Here is a 25,245-nt window from a genome sequence, read left to right on the forward strand (position 1 = left end):
TGTCTGTCTGTCTGTCTGTCTGTCTGTCTGTCTGTCTGTCTGTCTGTCTGTCTGTCTGTCTGTCTGTCTGTCTGTCTGTCTGTCTGTCTGTCTGTCTGTCTGTCTGTCTGTCTGTCTGTCTGTCTGTCTACACTGCTCAAAAAAATAAAGGGAACACTTAAACAACACAATGTAACTCCAAGTCAATCACACTTCTGTGAAATCAAACTGTCCACTTAGGAAGCAACACTGATTGACAATAAATTTCACATGCTGTTGTGCAAATGGAATAGACAACAGGTGGAAATTATAGGCAATAAGCAAGACACCCCCAATAAAGGAGTGGTTCAGCAGGTGGTGACCACAGACCACTTCTCAGTTCCTATGCTTCCTGGCTGATGTTTTAGTCACTTTTGAATGCTGGCGGTGCTTTCACTCTAGTGGTAGCATGAGACGGAGTCTACAACCCACACAAGTGGCTCAGGTAGTGCAGCTCATCCAGGATGGCACATCAATGCGAGCTGTGGCAAGAAGGTTTGCTGTGTCTGTCAGCGTAGTGTCCAGAGCATGGAGGCGCTACCAGGAGACAGGCCAGTACATCAGGAGACGTGGAGGAGGCCGTAGGAGGGCAACAACCCAGCAGCAGGACCGCTACCTCCACCTTTGTGCAAGGAGGAGCAGGAGGAGCACTGCCAGAGCCCTGCAAAATGACCTCCAGCAGGCCACAAATGTGCATGTGTCTGCTCAAACAGTCAGAAACAGACTCCATGAGGGTGGTATGAGGGCCCAACATCCACAGGTGGGGGTTGTGCTTACAGCCCAACACCGTGCAGGACGTTTGGCATTTGCCAGAGAACACCAAGATTGGCAAATTCGCCACTGGCGCCCTGTGCTCTTCACAGATGAAAGCAGGTTCACACTGAGCACGTGACAGACGTGACTGAGTCTGGAGACGCCGTGGAGAACGTTCTGCTGCCTGCAACATCCTCCAGCATGACCGGTTTGGCGGTGGGTCAGACATGGTGTGGGGTGGCATTTCTTTGGGGGGCCGCCCAGCCCTCCATGTGCTCGCCAGCGGTAGCCTGACTGCCATTAGGTACCGAGATGAGATCCTCAGACCCCTTGTGAGACCATATGCTGGTGCGGTTGGCCCTGGGTTCCTCCTAATGCAAGACAATGCTAGACCTCATGTGGCTGGAGTGTGTCAGCAGTTCCTGCAAGAGGAAGGCATTGATGCTATGGACTGGCCCGCCCGTTCCCCAGACCTGAATCCAATTGAGCACATCTGGGACATCATGTCTCGCTCCATCCACCAACGCAACGTTGCACCAGTGACTGTCCAGGAGTTGGCGGATGCTTTAGTCCAGGTCTGGGAGGAGATCCCTCAGGAGACCATCCGCCACCTCATCAAGAGCATGCCCAGGCGTTGTAGTGAGGTCATACAGGCACGTGGAGGCCACACACACTACTGAGCCTCATTTTGACTTGTTTTAAGGACATTATATCAAAGTTGGATCAGCCTGTAGTGTGGTTTTCCACTTTAATTTTCAGTGTGACTCCAAATTCAGACCTCCATGGGTTGATAAATTGGATTTCCATTGATTATTTTTGTGTGATTTTGTTGTCAGCACATTCAACTATGTAAAGAAAAAGTATTTAATAAGATTATTTCTTTCATTCAGATCTAGGATGTGTTGTTTAAGTGTTCCCTTTATTTTTTTGAGCAGTGTATATCTATCTGTCTGTCTGTCTGTCTGTCTGTCTGTCTGTCTGTCTGTCTGTCTGTCTGTCTGTCTGTCTGTCTGTCTGTCTGTCTGTCTGTCTGTCTGTCTGTCTGTCTGTGTCTGTGTCTGTGTGTGTGTGTCCTGGCCCTTTCTACAGTAACCCAGCCTAGACCTCCATAGAGCATTCAGCAGCACAGTGCCAAGGAAGGTCTTAGTATTCTTTAATACAGTCCTTTCAGAAAGTGTCCACCCTCTGACACAGCTTACATAGCCAGTGTGAATCATTCATTCCTAGGGTTTCCCAAGGAATCTTCCAACCAGTGTTTCTGAGAAACCCTACTAATTCCGTCTCTAACCCCTGAAATCCACCGATCCGTTCTCCCCAGTCCCGTCCCTTTAGGTCCGGAGCAGATCCTTCTCCGTGGAGCCCGGCTCCGGAACACGCAGTGGGTCAACGGCATGGTGGTGTACACAGGGCACGACACCAAGCTGATGCAGAACAGCACGCGGCCTCCGCTTAAGCTGTCCAGCGTGGAGCACATCACCAACACCCTGATCCTGGCGCTGTTCGGCTGCCTGCTGGCCATCTCCCTGGTCTGCTCGGCCGGACAGACACTCTGGAAAACCCAGCACGGGGACTTCGCCTGGTACATGGACCTCAACTGTGAGTACTTTACTTTTCTTTATGTTAAGTTACTTTATGTTAAGTTACGTTAAGTTTTATTACTTTACATTACATTCTATTTTGCGTTATTCTACTTTACACTATGCTGCTTTACGTTATTTTACTTTATTCTATTAGTACAACGTGATGTAGGATGGCACTTTATATCAGACTGATATATTATTGGATAATTCCAATATAATGTTTCATCTATCTGTAACTTGTGTATGATCCCAATTTAGTACCCAGTAAATGTCTGATATATAATAAGTTACATTAGCCATTACCTTCTCAGTAAATGTCTGATATATAAAAATGTACATTAGCCATTACCTCCTCAGTAAATGTCTGATATATAAAAATGTACATTAACCATTACCCTTTCAGTAAATGTAATGACATTTTGTTTTTTATTTCTTTACCACTGTAGTCTTAACAGCTCCAGGTAACAACCTTTCTCAGAGGCCTGTAGAAATGTTTTTGTTGTATCCCCCAGACTAGTGACTTAGATCCCGTTCTTCATTGAAATAGACCTTGTATAGAAGTAGAGCTGCAGATTATTTTATATGTGAATTCCATGGCCCATGGTAAACAATGTGTCTCGTATCTACCTAGCTAGTCATGTTTTAAAGCCATACTGTCCCTGTGGCTCAGTTGGTAGAGCATGGTGTTTGCAATGGTGTTTGCAACGCTAGGGTTGTGGGTTCGATTTCCACGGGGGTCCAGTACGGGGGGAAAAAATAAAAAACGTATTAAATGAATTGAAATGTATGCATTCACTACTGTACGTCGCTCTGGAAAAGAGCGTCTGCTAAATGTAAAAATGTAAAACAAAAAAACGAGTGTTCAGATTATAACTCCGTTTTTTTAAACTCTGTTTTGTTTTGCACTGTTTTATCCCTAGTGAACATGTCCCAGGTCTAAAGAAAGGGTTTGTTGTGGCACCTGACATTCAAATTAGATTGAAGGTAATTTCTCTATCTAACTTGCTCTAACTCCTTCCTACCAGATGGTGGCGCTGCCAACTTTGGCCTCAACTTCCTCACCTTCATCATCCTCTTCAACAACCTCATCCCCATCAGTCTACTGGTCACCCTGGAGGTCATCAAGTTCATCCAGGCTTACTTCATCAACTGGGTGGGAAAATCACTGCACTACACAGCCTCTTACTTCATCAACTGGGTGGGAAAATCACTGCACTACACAGCCTCTTACTTCATCAACTGGGTGGGGAAATCACTGCACTACACAGCCTCTTACTTCATCAACTGGGTGGGGAAATCACTGCACTACACAGCCTCTTACTTCATCAACTGGGTGGGGAAATCACTGCACTACACAGCCTCTTCATCAACTGGGTGGGAAAATCACTGCACTACACAGCCTCTTACTTCATCAACTGGGTGGGAAAATCACTGCACTACACAGCCTCTTACTTCATCAACTAGGTGGGGAAATCACTGCACTACACAGCCTCTTACTTCATCAACTGGGTGGGGAAATCACTGCACTACACAGCCTCTTACTTCATCAACTGGGTGGGAAAATCACTGCACTACACAGCCTCTAACTTGGTATCTCAGAGTGGTGGTCAATTCCAATTTCTGGTAGTGAACACTAAGTAGAAGTTTAAATGGAATAATACCACAGGAGTAAATGTAATAATACCACAGGAGTAAATGTAATAATACCACAGGAGTAAATGTATCTACTTCAAAAGCTTGGTGAGAAGTTTTGGCAAATATGGAATTTGATCTAGTATACGTTAGTGAGCATACAAATTGATGTCCGTACTATGGTAGATTTGGGACATTCAATTTATTGCAATGACTTTCTCCACATCTTGTTTGTGCTGCAAAGCCTATTGGGGATGTGAATGTGTTTGTGTGTGTTCAGGACATGGATATGCATTATGAGCCTACGGATACCTCTGCCGTGGCACGGACGTCCAACCTAAACGAGGAACTGGGCCAGGTTAAATACATCTTCTCTGACAAAACAGGTACCCTCACCTGCAACGTGATGCAGTTTAAAAAGTGCACCATCGCCGGTGTCGCCTACGGGTGAGAAGGACTTGTGTTAATCCAACCATTTTATAGGCATGAATTAGCATGAATAATACTATGTACTTTGCTGGATAGGTACAGTTGAAATCGGAAGTTTACATACACCTTAGTCAAATACATTTAAACTCAGTTTTTCACAATTCCTGACATTTAATCCTAGTAAAATTCCCTGTTTTAGGTCAGTTAGGATCACCACTATTTTAAGAATGTGAAATGTCAGAATAATAGCAGAGAGAATGATTTATTTCAGCTTTTATTTCTTTCATCACATTCCCAGTGGATCAGAAGTTTACATACACTCAATTAGTATTTGGTAGCGTTTCCTTTAAATTGTTTAACTTGGGTCAAGCGTTTCGGGTAGCCTTCCACAAGCTTCCCACAATAAGTTGGGTGAATTTTTGCCCATTCCTCCTGACAGAGCTGGTGTAACTGAGTCAGGTTTGTAGGCCTCCTTGCTCGCATACACTTTTTCAGTTCTGCCCACTAATTTTCTATAGGATTGAGGTCAGGACTTTGTGATGCCACTCCAATACCTTGACTTTGTTGTCCTTAAGCCATTTTGCCACAACTTTGGAAGTATGCTTGGGGTCGTTGTCCATTTGGAAGACTCATTTGCGACCAAGCTTTAACTTCTTTGGGATAGGGGCAGTATTTTCACGGCCGGATAAAAAACGTACCCGATTTAATCAGGTTACTGCTCCTGCCCAGAAACTAGAATATGCATATAATTAGTAGATTTTGATAGAAAACACTCTAACGTTTCTAAAACTGTTTGAATGGTGTCTGTGAATATAACAGAACTCATATGGCAGGCCAAAACCTGAGAAGATTCCATACAGGAAGTGCCCTGTCTGACAATTTGTTGTCCTTCTCTTGCATCTCTATCGAAAATACAGCATCTGTGCTGTAACGTGACATTTTCTAAGGCTTCCATTGGCTCTCTAAAGCTGCCCGAGAAAGTGGAATGGGGTGTCTGCTGTCTCTGGGCAAAGAACAGCAGCAGAATTTGTAAGTGGTCAGCCTGGGGACAGTGAGACTGAGATGCGCATTCACGAGACTACTCAATTTTTTTCTTTCAGCCTTTGAATGAATACAACGTTGCCCGGTTGGAATATTATCGCTATTTTACGAGAAAAATAGCATAAAAATTGATTTTAAACAGCGTTTGACATGCTTCTAAGTATGGTAATGGAATATTTCGAATTTTTTGGTCACGAAATGCGCTCGCGCGTCACCCTTCGGACAGTGACCTGAACGCACAAACAAAACGGAGCTATTTGAATATAACTATGGATTATTTGGAACCAAAACAACATTTGTTGTTGAAGTAGAAGTCCTGGGAGTGCATTCTGACGAAGAACAGCAAAGGTAATCCAATTTTTCTAATAGTAATTCTGAGTTTAGTGAGCCCCAAACTTGGTTGGTGTCAAAATAGCTAGCCGTGATGGCCGAGCTACATACTCAGAATATTGCAAAATGTGCTTTCGCCGAAAGGCTATTTCAAAATAAATATGAACTTGATTGAACAAAACATGCATGTATTGTATAACATAATGTCCTAGGAGTGTCATCTGATGAAGATCATCAAAGGCTAGTGCTTCATTTAGCTGTGGTTTAGGTTTTTGTGACATATATGCTTGCTTGGAAAATGGCTGTGTGTTTATTTGTGTCTATGTACTCTCCTAACATAATCTAATGTTTTGCTTTCGCTGTAAAGCCTTTTTGAAATCGGACAATGTGGTTAGATTAACGAGAGTCTTATCTTTAAAATAGTTGATTGTTTGAGAAAATTGAATTGTGGTATTTTAGTTGGTTTTGTATTTTGCGCCGTGCGATGCCATTGGCTGTTGGCTAGGGGTTCCGCTAGCGGAACGTCTGTCCTCAACAGGTTAACTTCCTGACTGATGTCTTGAGATGTTGCTTCAATATATCCATATAATTTTCCCTCCTCGTGATGCCATCTATTTTGTGAAGTGCACCAGTCCCTCCTGCAGCAAAGCACCCCCACAACATGATGCTGCCACCCCCGTGCTTCACGGTTGGGATGGTGTTCTTCGGCTTGCAAACCTCCTGCTTTTTCCCCCAAACATAACGATGGTCATTATGGCCAAACAGTTTTATTTTTGTTTCATCAGACCAGAGGACATGTCTCCAAAAAGTGCGATCTTTGTCCCCGTGTGTAGTTGCAAACCGTAGTCTGGCTTTTTTATGGTGGTTTTGGAGCAGTGGCTTCTTCCTTTCAGGCTATGTCGATATTGGACTCGTTTTACTGTGGATATAGATACTTTTGTACCTGTTTCCTCCGGCATCTTCACAAGGTCCTTTGATGTTCTGGGATTGATTTGCACTTTTCGCACCAAAGTAAGTTCATCTCTAGGAGAAAGAACGCTTCTCCTTCCTGAGCGGTATGACGGCTCCGTGGTCCCATGGTGTTTATACTTGCGTACTATTGTTTGTACAGATGAACGTGGTACCTTCAGGCGTTTGGAAATTGCTCCCAAGGATAAACCAGACTTGTGGAGGTCTACAATTTATTTTCTGAGGTCTTGGCTGATTTCTTTTGATTTTCCCATTATGTCAAGCAAAGAGGCATTGAGTTTGAAGGTAGGCATTGAAATACATCCACAGGTACACCTCCAATAGGCTAATTGACATCATTTGAGTCAATCAGAAGCTTCTAAAGCCATGACATCTTTTTCTGGAATTTTCCAAGCTGTTTAAAGGCACAGTCAACTTAGTGTATGTAAACTTCTGACCCACTGGAATTGTGATTAAGTGAAATAATCTGTCTTTAAACAATTGTTGGAAAAATTGTGTCATGCACAAAGTAGATGTCCTAACCAACTTGCCAAAACTATAGTTTGTTAACAAGACATTTATGGAGTGGATGAAAAACAAGTTTTAATGACTCCAACCTAAGTGGATGTAAACTTCCGACTTCAACTGTATCTCGTTGTCTTTTACTTGTCCACACAGTTATGTGGTGTTGTACAGATCTTTATTCTCATCTCAATTGTAAACATATTTAAAATTGTAGATAAACCAAACATGTCAGTATGTAATATTTGTAGTTGTTGTTGTCTGAAAGGCACAACACAGACAGTCCTGAGGAAGAGGGCTTTGGCGATCCGACCTTACCGGAGAATCTCAACAATGATCACGTGAGTACATAACATTAGACTATGTACTAGCTGTCAGTATCAATGTTTTTTTTTTTTCTCTCTTTCTTTTGTGTGTCATGTATTAATTGTGTTTGTGTGTGCGCGCACAGCCCACAGCCACTATTATCCAAGACTTTCTGACCATGATGGCTGTGTGCCACACTGCTGTTCCTGAGAAGACTGAAGACACTATAGTCTATCAGGCCTCTTCCCCAGGTACACACGTCTACAATACCATGCTCTATATCTGAAATGCATTGGATTACACCTCTTGTACTATATTACACCTCTTGTACTATATTACACCTCTTGTACTATATTACACCTCTTGTACTATATTATACCTCTTGTACTATATTATACCTCTTCTACCTCTACTATATTACAACTCTTCTACTATATTATCAATCAATGAAATGTATTTATATAGCCCTTTTTACATCAGCCGATGTCACAAAGTGCTATACAGAAACCCAGCCTAAAAGCCCAAACAGCAAGCAATGCAGATGTAGAAGCACGATGGCTAGGGAAAAACACCCTAGAAAGGCCGAGGGGTGGCCAGTCCTCTTCTGGCTGTTACGGGTGGAGATTATAGCAGAACATGGCCAAGATGTTCAAACGTTCATAGATGACCAGCTAGGTCCGATAATAATAATCACAGTGGTTATAGAGGGTGCAACAGGTCAGCACCTCAGGAGTAAATGTCAGTTGGCTTTTCATAACCAATCATTGAGTTAGAGACAGTAGGTGCGGTAGAGAGAGAGAGAGTCCAAAACAGCAGATCCGGGACAAGGTAGCACATCTAGTGAACAGGTCAGGGTTCCATTGCCGCAGGTAGAACAGTTGAAACTGGAGCAGCAGCATGACCAGGTCGACTGGGGACAAGGAGTTATCAGGCCAGGTAGTCCTGAGGCATGGTCCTACGGCTCAGGTCCTGAGAGAGAGACAGGACACCGGATAAGACAGGAGAGATACTCCAGATATAACAGACTGACCCTAGCCCCCCGACACAAACTATTGCAGCATAAATACTGGAGGCTAAGATGGTAGGGGTCGGGAGACACTGTGGCCCTGTCTGACAATACCCCCGGACAGGGCCAAACAGGCAGGATATAACCCCACCCACTTTGCCAAAGCACAGCCCCCACACCACTAGAGGGATATCTTCAAACCACCAACTTACTATCCTGAGACAAGGCCGAGTATAGCCCACGAAGATCTCCCCCCACGGCATGAACCCAAGGGGTGGCGCCAACCCGGACAGGAAGATCACGTTAGTAACTCAACCCACTCAAGTGAATCACCCCTCCTAGGGACAGCATGGAAGAGCACCAGTAAGCCAGTGACTCAGCACCCGTAATAGGGTTAGAGGCAGAGAATCCAAGTGAAGAGAGGGGATCCGGCCAGGCAGAAACATCAAGGGCGGTTCGTCGCTCCAGTGCCTTTCCGTTCACCTTCACACTCCTGGGCAAGACTACACTCAATCATAGGACCTACAGAAGAGATGAGTCTTGAATAAATACTTGAAGGTTGAGACCGAGTCTGTGTCTCTCACATGGATAGGCAGACCATTCCATAAAAATGAAGCTCTATAGGAGAAAGCCCTGCCTCCAGCTGTTTGCTTAGACATTCTATGGACAGTAAGGAGGCCTGCGTCTTGTGACCGTAGCGTACAGTGAGGGGAAAAAAGTATTTGATCCCCTGCTGATTTTGTACGTTTACCCACTGACAAAGAAATGATCAGTCTATAATTTTAATGGTAGGTTTATTTGAACAGTGAGAGACAGAATAACAACAACAAAATCCAGAAAAACGCATGTCAAAAATGTTATAAATTGATTTGCATTTTAATGAGGGAAATAACTATTTGACCCCTCTGCAAAACATGACTTAGTACTTGGTGGCAAAACCCTTGTTGGCAATCACAGAGGTCAGACGTTTCTTGTAGTTGGCCACCAGGTTTGCACACATCTCAGGAGGGATTTTGTCCCACTCCTCTTTGCAGATCTTCTCCAAGTCATTAAGGTTTCGAGGCTGATGTTTGGCAACTGGAACCTTCAGCTGCCTCCACAGATTTTCTATGGGATTAAGGTCTGGAGACTGGCTAGGCCACTCCAGGACCTTAATGTGCTTCTTCTTGAGCCACTCCTTTGTTGCCTTGGCCGTGTGTTTTGGGTCATTGTCATGCTGGAATACCCATCCACGACCCATTTTCAATGCCCTGGCTGAGGGAAGAAGGTTCTCACCCAAGATTTGATGGTACATGGCCCCGTCCATCGTCCCTTTGATGCGGTGAAGTTGTCCTGTCCCCTTAGCAGAAAAAACACCCCCAAAGCATAATGTTTCCACCTCCATGTTTGACGGTGGGGATGGTGTTCTTGGGGTCATAGGCAGCATTCCTCCTCCTCCAAACATGGCGATTTGAGTTGATGCCAAAGACCTCATTTTAGTCTCATCTGACCACAACACTTTCACCCAGTTGTCCTCTGAATCATTCAGATGTTCATTGGCAAACTTCAGACGGGCATGTATATGTGCTTTCTTGAGCAGGGGGACCTTGCGGGCGCTGCAGGATTTCAGTCCTTCACAGCGTAGTGTGTTACTTATTGTTTTCTTGGTGACTATGGACCCAGCTGCCTTGAGATCATTGACAAGATCCTCCCGTGTAGTTCTGGGCTGATTCCTCACCTTTCTCATGATCATTGCAACTCCACGAGGTGAGATCTTGCATGGAGCCCCAGGCCGAGGGAGATTGACAGTTCTTTTGTGTTTCTTCCATTTGCGAATAATCGCACCAACTGTTGTCACCTTCTCACCAAGCTGCTTGGTGATGGTCTTGTAGCCCATTCCAGCCTTGTGTAGGTCTACAATCTTGTCCCTGACATCCTTGGAGAGCTCTTTGGTCTTGGCCATGGTGGAGTTTGGAATCTGATTGATTGATTGCTTCTGTGGACGGGTGTCTTTTTATACAGGTAACAAGCTGAGATTAGGAGCACTCCTTTTAAGAGTGTGCTCCTAATCTCAGTTCGTTACCTGTATAAAAGACACCTGGGAGCCAGAAATCTTTCTGATTGAGAGGGGGTCAAATACTTATTTCCCTCATTTAAAATGCAAATCAATTTATAACATTTTTGACATGGGTTTTTCTGGATTTTTTTGTTGTTATTCTGTCTCTCACTGTTCAAATAAACCTACCATTAAAATTATAGACTGATCATTTCTTTGTCAGTGGGCAAACATACAAAATCAGCAGGGGATCAAATACTTTTTCCCTCTCTGTACGTGTAGGTATGAACGGCAGGGCCAAATCGGAAAGATAGTTAGGAGCAAGCCCATGTAATGCTTTGTATGTTAGCAGTAAAACCTTGAAATCAGCCCTAGCCTTAACACGAAGCCATTGTAGAGAGGCTAGCACTGGAGTATTATGATTTAAAAAATGGGGTTCTAGTCAAGATTCTAGCAGCCGTCTTTAGCACTAACTGAAGTTTATTTAGTGCTTTATCCGGGTAGCCGGAAAGTAGAGCATTGCAGTAGTCTAATCTAGAAGTGACACAAGCATGGATAAATGTTTCTGTAGAATTTTTTGACAAAATGTCAAATTTTTTGCAATGTTCTGAAGATAGAAAAAAGCTGTCTTTGAAATATTATTGATATGTTCATCAAAAGAGAGATCAGGGTCCATAGTAACACAGGTCCTTCGGTGTTATTTGAGATGACTGTACAACCATCAAGATTAATTTTCAGATCCAACAGCAGATCTCTTTGTTTCTTGGGACCTAGAACTAGCATCTTTGTTTTGTCCGAGATTAAAAGTAAAACATTTGCCGCCATCCACTTCCTTATGTCTGAAACACAGGCTTCCAGGGAGGGAAATTTTGGGGCTTCACCATGTTTCATCGAAATGTACAGCTGTGTATCGTCCGCGTAGCAGTGAAAGTTGACATCACAAAGAGGTAAAATATATAGTGAAAACAATATTGGTCCTAACACGGAACCTTGAGGAACACCGAAATTTAAAGTTGATTTGTCAGAAGACAAACCATCCACAGAGACAAACTGATATCTTTCTGAAAGGTAAGATCTAAACCAGGCCAGAACTTGTCCCTGTAGACCAATTTTGGTTTCCAATCTCTCCAAAAGAATGTGGTGATCGATGGTATCAAAAGCAGCACTAAGGTCTAGGAGCACGAGGATAAATGCAGAGCCTTGGTCTGATGCCATTAAAAGGTAATTTATCACCTTCACGAGTGCAGTCTCAGTGCTATGATGGGGTCTAAAACCAGACTGAAGCGTTTCTTATACATTGTTTGTCTTCAGGAAGGCAGTGAGTTGCTGCGCAACAGCTTTTTCTAAACATTTTGAGAGGAATGAGAGATTCGATATAGGCCGATTTAAAAGAAAAAAATATTTGTTTTATATTTTCTGGGTCAAGGTTTGGCTTTTTCAAGAGAGGCTTTATTACCGACACTTTTAGTGAGTTTGGTACACATCCGGTGGATAGGGAGCCATTTATTATGTTGAACATAGGAGGGCCAAGCACAGGAAGCAGCTCTTTCAGTAGTTTAGTTCGAATAGGGTCCAGTATGCAGCTTGAAAGCATAGAGTCAACGACTATTTTCATCAATGTGTCAAGAGATATAGTATTTAAAAAACTTGAGTGTCTCCCTTGATCCTAGGTCCTGGCAGTGTTGTGCAGACTCAGCACAACTGAGCTTTGGAGAAATATGCAGATTTAAAGAAGAGTCTGTAATTTGCTTTCTAATGATCATGATCTTTTTGTCAAAGAAGTTCATGAATTTCACTACTGAAGTGAAAGCCATCCTCTCTTGGGAAATGCTGCTTTTTAATTAGCTTTGCGACAGTATCAAAAATACATTTTGGGATTGTTCTTATTCTCCTCAATTAAGTTGGAAAAATAGGATGATCGAGCAGCAGTGAGGGCTCTTCGATACTGCACGTTACTGTCTTTCCAAGCTAGTCGGAAGACTTACAGTTTGGTGTAGGACCATTTCCAATTTTCTGGAAGCCTACTTCAGGGCTGGGTTTTTTCAGTATTTCTTATGACAAATGTTTTTAGGGGTGCGAATGCATCTAGGGTATTACGCAAGGTTAAATTTAGTTCCTCAGTTAGGTGGTTAACTGATTTATGTGCTCTGACGTCCTTGGGTAGGTGAAGGGAGTCTGGAAGGGCATCTAGGAATCTTTGCGTTGTCTGAGAATTTATAGCACGGATTTTGATGATCCTTGGTTGGGGTCTGAGCAGATTATTCGTTGCGATTGCATACGTAATAAAATGGTGTTCCAATAGTCCAGGATTATGAGGAAAAACATTAAGATCCACAATATTTATTCCACAGGACAAAACTAGGTCCAGAGTATGACTGTGGCAGTGAGTAGGTCCGGAGACATGTTGGACAAAACCCACTGAGTCAATGATGGCTCCGAAAGCCTTTTGGAGTGGGTCTGTGGACTTTTCCATGTGAATATTAAACTCGCCAAAAATGTGAATATTATCTGCCATGACTAGGCAGATAGGAATTCAGGGAACTCAGTGAGGAACTCTGTATACGGCCCAGGAGGCCTGTAAACAGTAGCTTTAAAAAGTAATTGAGTAGGCTGCATAGATTTCATGACTAGAATCGCAAAAGACAAACGCATTCTTTTTTTAAATTTAAATTTGCTATCGTAAATGTTAGCAACACCTCCGCCTTTGCGGGATGAGCGGGGCATATAAGCGGGGCATACATCTTTCTAGCTGATTTACACGCTGAAGCTATGTTGCGCTTGGTGACCTCTGACTGTTTCATCCTAACATCGTTGCCGACATGGATAACAATATCCTTATACTCTCTACACTCGCCAGTTTTAGCCTTAGCCAGCACCATCTTCAGATTAGCCTTAACGTCGATAGCCCTGCCCCCTGGTAAACAGTGTATGATCGCTGGATGATTCTTTTTAAGTCTCATACTACGGGTAATGGAGTCGCCAATTACTAGGGTTCAATTTGTCAGAGCTAATGGTGGGAGGCTTCGGCGTCTCAGACCCGGTAACGGGTGGAGGAGAGACCAGAGAAGACTCCGACCCGTTGCTTAATGGGGAGAACCGGTTGAAAGTTTCTGTCGGCTAAATGAGCGACACCGGTTGAACATTCCTACAGCATTTCCTTCCAGAAGCCATGAGAAAATTGTCCGGCTGCGGGGACTGTGCGATGGGATTTATACTGCTATCTGTACTTATTGGTGGCACAGACACTGTTTCATCCTTTCCTACACTTAAATTACCCTTGCCTAACGATTGGGCTTTCATAAGGTGATCATTCTCCTGTATATTATAAGTGCAACGACTGCAATTAGAAGGCATAATGTTAATGTTACTACTTAGCTTCAGCTGGTGGAGGTCCTGTAGAACCATGTCCAGATAAAGCCGAGATGAAAAAAGTCGAGCCGTAAAGTTGGCAGGTAGCAAAGAAACGTTAGCAACAAACCGCACAGCAGCATGTAAACAAGTTGTGACCGGAAATTACGATGTCTGGGTGTCAAAGAACAGGCCAGCTGATATACTGTCAGAGAATTAGCTGTGGTTGTTGGTCTTCTACTATATTACACCTCTCCTACTATATTACTCCACTTCTACTAGATTACACCGCTCCTAATATATTACTCCACTTCTACTATATTACACCTCTTCTACTATAGTATACCTCGTCAACTTCTTCTACATCTACCATATTATACCTATTCTACCTCTACTGTATTCTCTTCTACTATATTACACCTCTCCTACTATATTACTCCACTTCTACTATATTACACCTCTCCTGATATATTACTCCACTTCTACAATATTATACCTCTTCTACTATAGTATACCTCTTCAACTTCTTCTACATCTACCATATTATACCTATTCTACCTCTACTGTATTCTCTTCTACTATATTACACCTCTTCTACCTTTTCTACTATATTACACCTCTTCTACTGTATTACACCTCCTCCACCTCTTCTACTATATTCTACCTCTTCTACTATATTACACCTCTTCTACTATATTACACCTCCTCCACCTCTTCTACTATATTACACCTCTTCTACTATATTCTACCCCTTATACTATATTACATTTCCACTACCTCTTCTACTATATTACACCTCTACCTCTTCTACTATATTCTACCTCTTCTACTATATTACATTTCCACTACCTCTTCTACTATATTACACCTCTTCTGCTATATTAGACCTCTACCTCTTGTACTATATTCTACCTTTTCTACTATATTACACATCTTCTACTATATTACATCTCCTCTACCTCTTCTACTATATTCTACCTCTTCTACTATATTACACCTCTTCTACTATATTCTACCTCTTCTACTATATTACATTTCCACTACCTCTTCTACTATATTACACCCCTTCTGCTATATTAGACCTCTACCTCTTGTACTATATTCTACCTTTTCTACTGTATTACACCTCTTCTACTATATTCTACCTCTTCTACTATATTACACCCCTTCTACTATATTAGACTTCTACCTTTTGTACTATATTCTACCTTTTCTACTATATTACACCTCTTCTACTATATTACACCTCTTCTACTATATTACACCACTTCTACTATATTACACCACTTCTACTATATTACACCACTTCTACTATATTACACCTCTTCTACTATATTACACCTCTTCCACTATTGCCTTTATGACGTTGTACAGTGTCTTTGATTCTAGAATGATTCTACACCTTCACTCCTGAATATGATAATCACCAACAATCTCAAGTTTACTTATTACGATGTTCCTTTCCCCTGTCTAGATGAAGGGGCCCTGGTGAGAGCAGCCAGCAGTCTGGGCTTTGTATTCTCTGGACGAACCCCAGACTCAGTCATCATACACGCTGTAAGTGGAACCAACTTATTATGTGATGCAGAATTAGAGTTAAACAATGTTTGTTTGAATCAGAGCCATATATTTAGATTAATAGTTTGGATTTCTAGCTGCTATTTATGCTACATATTACTGTATAGGAACACATGCCATTGTTTGTCTTTGTTACAGCTGGGAACAGAGCAAAGGTTTGAGTTGCTGAATGTCCTCGAATTTACAAGGTAGTTTTTGTATGCATTTGATGAGTCTTGTAGATGTGTCCTGTCTATTGTTGGACTGTATTTGCTTCTTGGTTCCCATTTGAAAACCCTGATCTTTACTCTTTCTTTAGCGATCGCAAAAGGATGTCGGTCATCATGCGTACACCGTCCGGGAGGATCCGACTTTACTGCAAAGGAGCGGTTAGTATGGAGAACTAAGACTACACACATTTATATTTTTTATGTGTTCCTCAAATGAAGATAATGCAAGTCTAGAGTTTGCTTTTCACACATTCTTTAAAGGGCGATTGTACTTCCTGATTTGGCCTCATTTTAGATTTGGTTCATTAAGAAATGCTAGCTGCCATGACTGAATTCAAACGTTAGTTGGTTTCGGGGTGTAGTTTGATGTGGGTGTCTCTTGTGTGTGTTCAGAGGTGGGAAGAGTTAGCCAAATAACTTCAACCAGCTGGTGTGCAACCGTGACAACATTGGTTTCACTTTGGATAGCCCATTTCTGGGGATAGTTAGGGTCCATCAATAAATGACGCAATGTAAATGGGACAATATTTTCATGTTGTTCATCTTTTAGTTTTCACATTAAATGCTTTCAATATTTGTATATGAATTTCTACAATTTCTAATCGGTTTGAGGTTAAGAGATTTGGAGCTATTGAACTTTTTAAAACATTGTCTCATTGAATTTACTGATGGTCCCTAACTAGCTCCATAGGGATATCGAATGTCAAACCGAATTGACCATGGCCATTACATAGGAAAAAATGCTATCAAATGCTCGCAAATCTGTTTTTTACAAGACTGACTTAATGACCAAAATTATCCTATTTACACTTTGTAGTCAATTTTGACACTAGAATAAATGTTTCTGACTCATATTGATGAAGTTGCTTTTTAGTGGCAGTCGCTCTTTAAAGCATTAACTGACATGCTTGTTGTTGGGTCGTTCCGCCAATTGGGTGCCTTTTGGAGAAAATGTTTTATTTCACTTAATTTTAAAATTCTGTCAACTGTCAATTCTGTCAACCATATCAAGACTATAAATAAAAAAGTACTATATTAAATGCTAAATAAAGTACCAAGGTTGACCATAGAATATTAAATCATCCATTAATCCTCTTTTGACAGGGGGAATGGAAGCGTGTTGTGTGCAACAGGGAGGGGCAATTGAATGCAAGCGTCACCAAAACATTTTAAATTGTTAAAACATTCCTAGTCTGTTTATTTATGTGTAACAGGGTTGACGTGTTATGTTCGACCCGCTCAGTTTCCCGTCACAAAACACCAGAGAATGGCCAAAATGAGTAGAACCAGTTCACCTGCTTTTACACCTATGATTTGACTATTAATGCTCAATGTTTCTTTTGAAAATGTATTTTAAAAAAAATAATAGTTTCAGCATATTAAAACCAGAGTTCGGTTCACGTAACAGGGTTGACCTTAAAATGAGTAGCAGGTTGTTGTTTATTTGCATTTTAAAATGAATCACTAATAACAGGAAATAAATAATAATCTCCAGAAATGACTTTGTCAAAGCAACAAAATAACTATGGCTTTATAATGATGGTGAAAACATGGATAAATGTTGGGCTTAAGTGGGTTAAAATCTTACTTGAAATCCTTGAGGATGCACAGAAGGACATGTCAAAATGCAGAATCTTTGCAATTGAGCAAGTCTTGATTCATATTAAAATCTGATTTATTGAATTTTCCATGTGGTCTATGTTAAAGGACACTTCATTTAATGTGACAGACTTTTTTTTAAATGTATTTGTGCACAATTTCTACTTTAAAATATAATTTCATTCAAAGGGATACAAAATGCACTCATTTTGTGGAATGACCTTGTTATGTACTCAGATGTATAAAAAGGAAGCCAGCTCTATAGCAGCTTCTTCCCTTACCCTGGTTCTTTGAACACTTACAGTCAACTACTGTCTGCTCCCCCTGCACTGCCAGTAAGACTTACAAGACCTCACAACTTCAACCTACTGCACCGACGGAGATGCAGCAATGGCAGGACTTGTGTACGTGGTCGTTCTCTTGTCTGTGGCAGGTGTTCTGGGACAAAACGATGTGAGGAGTTTCTGTGCCTTGAAAGGGTCATCGGTGGATCTGCCCTGTTCCTCTCAGCTAATCCCAGTTGGAGCTGAGTCACAGAAAACTTCTGGTCTAATAATCAATGGGTGAAGGGTGGACTCCTGAAACAGGATCGACGGTATGCAGGTCGTGTGGAGTTACCGTGGGACTAGAAAGGAGGACTGCACCCTGACAATCAGACCTGAGAAAAGGGGACAAACACAACGTATTACTTCATGTATAAAACCTACAAGTCGGGTTGGAAAGAGGGCTCAGGTGGAGTCGCCCTCTGTCACAGACCTGCAGGTGAAGGTGATAAGAAGGAATATACTGAACTGTAGCACCACCAGCACTCTGATTGGTAACCCCACAGACATCTGGTACAAGAATGGACAAGATGACTATATGAGAGCACTTCCCCTTTACTTCATCTCGCGCTACCATTTGTGGACAAAATTTAAATCCAGCTACTCCTTTGCTGTAAAAGGCCATGGATATTTCCAATCTCCTGCAGTGTGTCTTTATGATCAAGACTTTTGGAGCGTCAGTTACACCAAGAGTATCTGTGCCTTGAGGGGCTCATATGTGGCCAAATCCAGTACTTACACACATCCCAGTCATTACACAGAACAAGATTAATTTTGGTTTTTAAAGAAGAATTCTGAAGATCTGAGGCTGGACCCAGACTACGCTGGTCGTGTGGAATACCATGGGAACAATGGGAGTGACTCCATCCTGGCAATTAAAGGCCTGAGAGAGAGAGAGAGTGACTCAGCTGAGGTACAGGTTCAGATTAGGAACAACACATTCACTTTCTGAGGAATATGCTGGCAGTCCTGGGGTGATCCTGACTGTCACAGACCTCCAGTTAGTGATGGATCCTACGTCTGTGTCAGAGGAGAAGAGAGTTGTCCTAAGATGCCGTATCAAATGTACTCTGGATCTCAACACAAACTTTATTTGGTATACGAACAGACAGCCTGTACCAAAGAATGATGCCTACTCCAACAGCCTGTACCTAGACCCAGTAAGCGTTGAGGATTCAGGCCGCTACTCCTGTGCTGTAAAGGGCCGTGAGGATCTCCACTCTCCTGAAGAGACTCAATGTCAGATACGGCCCAAAAAACACCTTTTGTGTCAATCAGTCCCCCTGGTGAAATAGTGGAGGGCAGTTCAGTGACTGAGCTGCAGCAGTGATGCCAACCCACCAGTGGACATTTTATACTTGGTATTTCAATAATACAACTTTGCAAAGTGTATTTGGACACAGTTATCGCATCACTAACGTCAGCTCTGAGGACAGTGGACAATACCATTGTGAGGCCAAGAATGAAAGAGGATCGATGAACTCCAGCGCTGAGATGATCATTGTAGCATCTCTCCAGACTCCAGTGTTTTCCTGGGTTCCTGTGGTGGGAGTGGGGGTCTGTCCTGGATGCTGGAGCTCTTCTAGTCCTCATCTATTGGATTCTGAAGAGGTCCACAGGAGGAGGTGATACCATAACAGTCACACACAGTGTTCACCCTGACCCCAACAATGACACGTACACAGCTCTGAACATAATGTCCAGGTACCTTGAGTACGACACACTGGCAAGTGTGAGGGACTACGCCATTGACACGTACACATCTCCTCAGAGAGACGCTCAACCCCCAGTGTATGAGAACATGCAGAGGAGAGAATAACCACAGAACCCGGACTGAAGAGGATTGCCACATAAAACGGACTGAAGAGGATTACCACAGAACATGGAAGGAAGATGTTTACCCCAGGACCCGGACTGAAGAGGATCACCCCAGGACCCGGACTGAAGAGGATCACCCCAGGACCCGGACTGAAGAGGATCACCCCAGGACCCGGACTGAAGAGGATCACCCCAGGACCCGGACTGAAGAGGATCACCCCAGGACCCGGACTGAAGAGGATCACCCCAGGACCCGGACCGAAGAGGATCACCCCAGGACCCGGACCGAAGAGGATCACCCCAGGACCCGGACCGAAGAGGATCACCCCAGGACCCGGACCGAAGAGGATCACCCCAGGACCCGGACCGAAGAGGATCACCCCAGGACCCGGACCGAAGAGGATCACCCCAGGACCCGGACCGAAGAGGATCACCCCAGGACCCGGACCGAAGAGGATCACCCCAGGACCCGGACCGAAGAGGATCACCCCAGGACCCGGACCGAAGAGGATCACCCCAGGACCCGGACCGAAGAGGATCACCCCAGGACCCGGACCGAAGAGGATCACCCCAGGACCCGGACCGAAGAGGATCACCCCAGGACCCGGACCGAAGAGGATCACCCCAGGACCCGGACTGAAGGACCTTGGCACAGAGAGTCACTGCAACAAACCAAAGCTAGTCCTAACATTCATCTACCCCTGCTATCGTAACGACCTATCTGGAAGTTTTATTTTATTTGAACCTTTTAAAAAATATATAGAATTTTAATTATCTTCTCTTGAAATTCTCATTATCTATGTTGATGAGTACAGTATATTGGATTATGTAGCCTACCTATTTGTCTATAGTAGTTTATGTTCTAACGTTGGTATTTGCTATTTCCGCATTTTTTTTATTACAACATACTTTTCTCACCTGCTAAAATTGATTATATTAGTAAAAGCCTTTTAGTGTTTTTTGCTTCTGGAACAAATTGCTCTTGATATACACTCAGAGGCCAGTTTATTAGGTACACAACCCTGTTCACAAATGATTTGCTCTTACAGACATTGAGTCACGTGGCCATGGCTTGCTATATAAAGCAGGCATTGAGGCATTCAGTTACTGTTTGATTGAATGTTAGAATGGGCAAAACGAGTGACCTAAGAGACTGAGCGTGGTATGATCGTCGGTGTCAGGCACACCGGTTCCAGTATCTCAGAAACGTCCGGCCTCCTGGACTTTTCACAAACAACAGTGTTTAGGGTTTACCGGGAATGGACAAACAAAAACATCCAGTCAGCTGCGGTCCTGTGGGTGAAAACACTTACACTGAGTGTAAATTATATTTTGTTGCTTTCAGATACAATGCATTAGTTTTTTTTGTGTTTTTTTTTGTTTTTTTTTTTATCTTTGCCATATTGTTCTCATGATAGTCACACTTATTTTCTTATTCTATTACAAACTATTAATGAGGACCTTTTGGAAAAGTTCAGTGTAAATTAAATGCATGTTGTAAATTAGCTCAATGTTAATGTTTCAAAATAGACAAAAATAAAACGAATTTGCAGCAGTGCAATGTCCATTTGTGGTAAAAAACAGTTATGATATCTTCTTGCACATTCAAAGAATTAGCCACGTTTGTTGTAACAATCTGTGTGGGTTTTCTGACAGGACTCTGTCATCTACGAGAGACTGGCGGACAGCTCCAAGTACAAAGACATCACTCTCAATCACCTGGAGCAGTTTGCCACAGAGGGTGAGCTAGAGTTCCACTGTTCTCACGCATTCCAATGGCATTGTTATAGAGTAGGACTAGCTAGCCAGTGAACCCCTTCACATGCAAGTATAGTGTTGTTATTTAATGTCGTCGTAATGATCTGGTTAGATCTAATCGGTTTAACCTATATGGTAATAGCTCCACCTTGCCCTCTGATTGGCTGGGCTGAATTTTCAGTTTCTTATACTTATCCAATTCTCTCAGATCTGTACTGTACAGGAGCATTGTATCATCTCTGTGTCTCTCTCTCTGTGTCTCTCTCTCTGTGTCTCTCTCTCTGTGTCTCTCTCTCTGTGTGTCTCTCTCTCTGTGTGTCTCTCTCTCTCTGTGTCTCTCTCTCTCTGTGTCTCTCTCTCTCTGTGTCTCTCTCTCTCTGTGCCTCTCTCTCTCTCTGTGTGTGTTTTGTCAGGACTAAGGACGTTGTGTTACGCTGTGACCAACATCTCAGATGAGTCATACGAGCAGTGGGCTGAGTTGTACCAGAGAGCCGCCACCTCCCTTACCAACCGAGCTCTGAAAATGGAGGAGAGTTATGAGCTCATCGAGAGGGTAACCAATAGAAGAACCCGTCTTTACAATAAAATAAAGACACACCGTAGACCTACAACTGTTTTTTTCTAAAGGACTCTGTGCCTTCTGGCTGTCAGAAAATACTATCATAAAGCGACAGTGTTTCCCCTACGACGATACAAAATGCATTCTTTCAAGAGTTTTCATGATGTAGCTACGATGTGGCATTGGTCTAGGCTGCCTCCATATCTTTATGTGCTTGATTTAAGCTTGACGGAAAGCAGGGTGGGAAGAATTTGCACTTTTTGCCGCTGCTCCACTGGTTCCATTGGACCAGGTAAGCTATTTCAAGTGCACAAGAAGTATTTCAAAGTATCTTACTTGTATTTTTCCCCAGAACCTGCAGTTGCTTGGTGCCACGGCCATAGAGGACAAGCTACAAGACAAAGTCCCCGAAACCATAGAGACTCTGCTCAGAGCTGACATCAAGATCTGGATCCTTACTGGAGACAAGCAGGAGACTGCCATCAATATAGGTGAGGAGGCAGACCGACTGACTGACTGGCACGCACACACAACTCCACCTGCCAATACACACTAAAAGTTCTCAGACCCACTTAGGTCCACTATAGATCAGTACCATCGAATTAAATCCTTCTTACCCTCTGCCTCTCAAGGTCACTCGTGTAGGCTGCTGAGGAAAAACATGGGGCTGTTGGTCGTGAACGAGGAGACACTGGAAGTAAGTATCAATCCCAACCTCGCCCTCCTGTTGTCAACAACAGAAAACAAAACACACCAACTGGATATGAGGCCTTTTCTGTTCTGATCATGTCATTCATAAATGTATTATTATGACGCTAGCAACACCACGGCCGAGAATTCCATACCCAGAGGAACCGCATGTACAAAACAAATCTATGTACTGTAAGTTGCTTTGTATAAAGGCATCTGCTAAATGGCATACATTCAATAACTTACTATATCTTAGGGGACGCGAGCAGCCTTGAGTCATCACTGTGGCATGCTGGGAGAGGCGCTCCACAGAGAGAACGACGTTGCCCTGGTGATGGACGGCGAGACGCTGAAGTACGCCCTCAGCTTCGAGGTGCGCCAGTACTTCCTGGACCTGGCCCTATCCTGCAAGGCCGTCATCTGCTGCAGGTAGCCAATCACAGCATAGGAGCCCTCCATTTAGACTGTTGCTATGAATTACAACTAAAGATGTTACAGTAGCATGGTATGTTACTTCATAAAGGGTTCATAGAAAGTAGACAAGCAGTTTAGACTAAATCATTGGTTCAAAGATGAGTTATTAATCAGTCATAAACAGCCAAACAATTACTTCAAGTGATGTGATCATCTCACGGTTTCAAGGATTCAAAATGACAATCACGCAAATTCAACCAATGAGAACCCTCCATAAAACACTACAACCTCAGTAGTAACACTGGTGTGTAGATTAGACAGTAAATAGTAGCAAAGTTCATGTCATTGTTACTCCTCAATATAAAAACATTTGACAGAGTAAGAAACTATTAACCAGCCCTCTCCAACCCTGTTCCTGGAGATACCCTCCTGTAGGTGTTCACCCCAGCCCTGTTCCTGGAGAGCTACCCTCCTGTAGGTGTTCACTCCAACCCTGTTCCTGGAGATACCCTCCTGTAGGTGTTCACTCCAGCCCTGTTCCTGGAGAGAAACCCTCCTGTAGGTGTTCACCCCAGCCCTGTTCCTGGAGAGCTACCCTCCTGTAGGTGTTCACTCCAACCCTGTTCCTGGAGAGCTACCCTCCTGTAGGTGTTCACTCCAACCCTGTTCCTGGAGAGCTACCCTCCTGTAGGTGTTCACTCCAACCCTGTTCCTGGAGAGCTACCCTCCTGTAGGTGTTCACTCCAACCCTGTTCCTGGAGAGCTACCCTCCTGTAGGTGTTCACTCCAACCCTGTTCCTGGAGAGCTACCCTCCTGTAGGTATTCACTCCAACCCTGTTCCTGGAGAGCTACCCTCCTGTAGGTGTTCACTCCAACCCTGTTCCTGGAGAACCACCCTCCTGTAGGTGTTCTCTCCAACCCTGTTCCTGGAGAACCACCCTCCTGTAGGTGTTCTCTCCAACCCTGTTCCTGGAGAACCACCCTCCTGTAGGTGTTCACTCCAACCCTGTTCCTGGAGAACCACCCTCCTGTAGGTGTTCACTCCAACCCTGTTCCTGGAGAGCTACCCTCCTGTAGGTGTTCACTCCAACCCTGTTCCTGGAGAGCTACCCTCCTGTAGGTGTTCTCTCCAACCCTGTTCCTGGAGAACCACCCTCCTGTAGGTGTTCACTCCAACCCTGTTCCTGGAGAGCTACCCTCCTGTAGGTGTTCACTCCAACCCTGTTCCTGGAGAACCACCCTCCTGTAGGTGTTCACTCCAACCCTGTTCCTGGAGAGCTACCCTCCTGTAGGTGTTCTCTCCAACCCTGTTCCTGGAGAACCACCCTCCTGTAGGTGTTCACTCCAACCCTGTTCCTGGAGAACCACCCTCCTGTAGGTGTTCACTCCAACCCTGTTCCTGGAGAGCTACCCTCCTGTAGGTATTCACTCCAACCCTGTTCCTGGAGAGCTACCCCCTGTAGGTGTTCACTCCAACCCTGTTCCTGGAGAACCACCCTCCTGTAGGTGTTCACTCCAACCCTGTTCCTGGAGAGAAACCCTCCTGTAGGTATTCACTCCAACCCTGTTCCTGGAGAGCTACCCTCCTGTAGGTATTCACTCCAACCCTGTTCCTGGAGAGATACCCTCCTGTAGGTGTTCACTCCAACCCTGTTCCTGGAGAACCACCCTCCTGTAGGTATTCACTCCAACCCTGTTCCTGGAGAGCTACCCTCCTGTAGGTATTCACTCCAACCCTGTTCCTGGAGAGCTACCCTCCTGTAGGTGTTCTCTCCAACCCTGTTCCTGGAGAACCACCCTCCTGTAGGTGTTCACTCCAACCCTGTTCCTGGAGAGCTACCCTCCTGTAGGTATTCACTCCAACCCTGTTCCTGGAGAGAAACCCTCCTGTAGGTATTCACTCCAACCCTGTTCCTGGAGCACTACCCTCCTGTAGGTGTTCACTCCAACCCTGTTCCTGGAGAGCTACCCTCCTGTAGGTGTTCACTCCAACCCTGTTCCTGGAGCACTACCCTCCTGTAGGTATTCACTCCAACCCTGTTCCTGGAGAACCACCCTCCTGTCGGTATTCACTCCAACCCTGTTCCTGGAGAGAAGCCCTCCTGTCGGTGTTCACTCCAACCTTGTTCCTGGAGAACCACCCTCCTGTAGATATTTACTCCAACCCTGTTCCTGGAGAGATACCCTCCTGTTCACTAACCTGATTCAGCTAATTATTAGAATCAGGTGCACTAGATTAGGGTTGGATTGAAAACCTACAGGACGGTATCTCTCCAGGAACAGGGTTGGATTGAAAACCTACAGGACGGTATCTCTCCAGGAACAGGGTTGGAAAGCCCTGCTATAAA

General features: G+C 43.8%; 1 protein-coding gene across 3 annotated transcripts in view; it reads left to right on the forward strand.

The window, feature by feature from the left end:
- The window catches only part of LOC106608070 (putative phospholipid-transporting ATPase IA), a 47,587-nt gene that overhangs the window by 8,998 nt on the left and 13,344 nt on the right, over positions 1 to 25,245 (forward strand). For all 3 annotated transcript variants that reach the window (XM_014205869.2, XM_014205790.2, XM_045713077.2), the window contains 13 exons: positions 2,090 to 2,367; positions 3,377 to 3,504; positions 4,264 to 4,430; positions 7,522 to 7,594; positions 7,705 to 7,810; positions 15,423 to 15,505; positions 15,665 to 15,714; positions 15,825 to 15,894; positions 21,132 to 21,216; positions 21,647 to 21,786; positions 22,145 to 22,283; positions 22,425 to 22,489; positions 22,739 to 22,911. In XM_014205869.2, coding sequence (XP_014061344.2) covers positions 2,090 to 2,367; positions 3,377 to 3,504; positions 4,264 to 4,430; positions 7,522 to 7,594; positions 7,705 to 7,810; positions 15,423 to 15,505; positions 15,665 to 15,714; positions 15,825 to 15,894; positions 21,132 to 21,216; positions 21,647 to 21,786; positions 22,145 to 22,283; positions 22,425 to 22,489; positions 22,739 to 22,911 — 1,557 coding nt within the window. The remainder of the gene's footprint in view (positions 1 to 2,089; positions 2,368 to 3,376; positions 3,505 to 4,263; positions 4,431 to 7,521; positions 7,595 to 7,704; positions 7,811 to 15,422; positions 15,506 to 15,664; positions 15,715 to 15,824; positions 15,895 to 21,131; positions 21,217 to 21,646; positions 21,787 to 22,144; positions 22,284 to 22,424; positions 22,490 to 22,738; positions 22,912 to 25,245) is intronic.

The sequence above is a fragment of the Salmo salar genome, chromosome 01 (genome assembly GCF_965601325.2).
Source record: "Salmo salar chromosome 01, fSalSal1, whole genome shotgun sequence".
In the NCBI taxonomy this organism is placed as follows: Eukaryota; Metazoa; Chordata; class Actinopteri; order Salmoniformes; family Salmonidae; genus Salmo; species Salmo salar.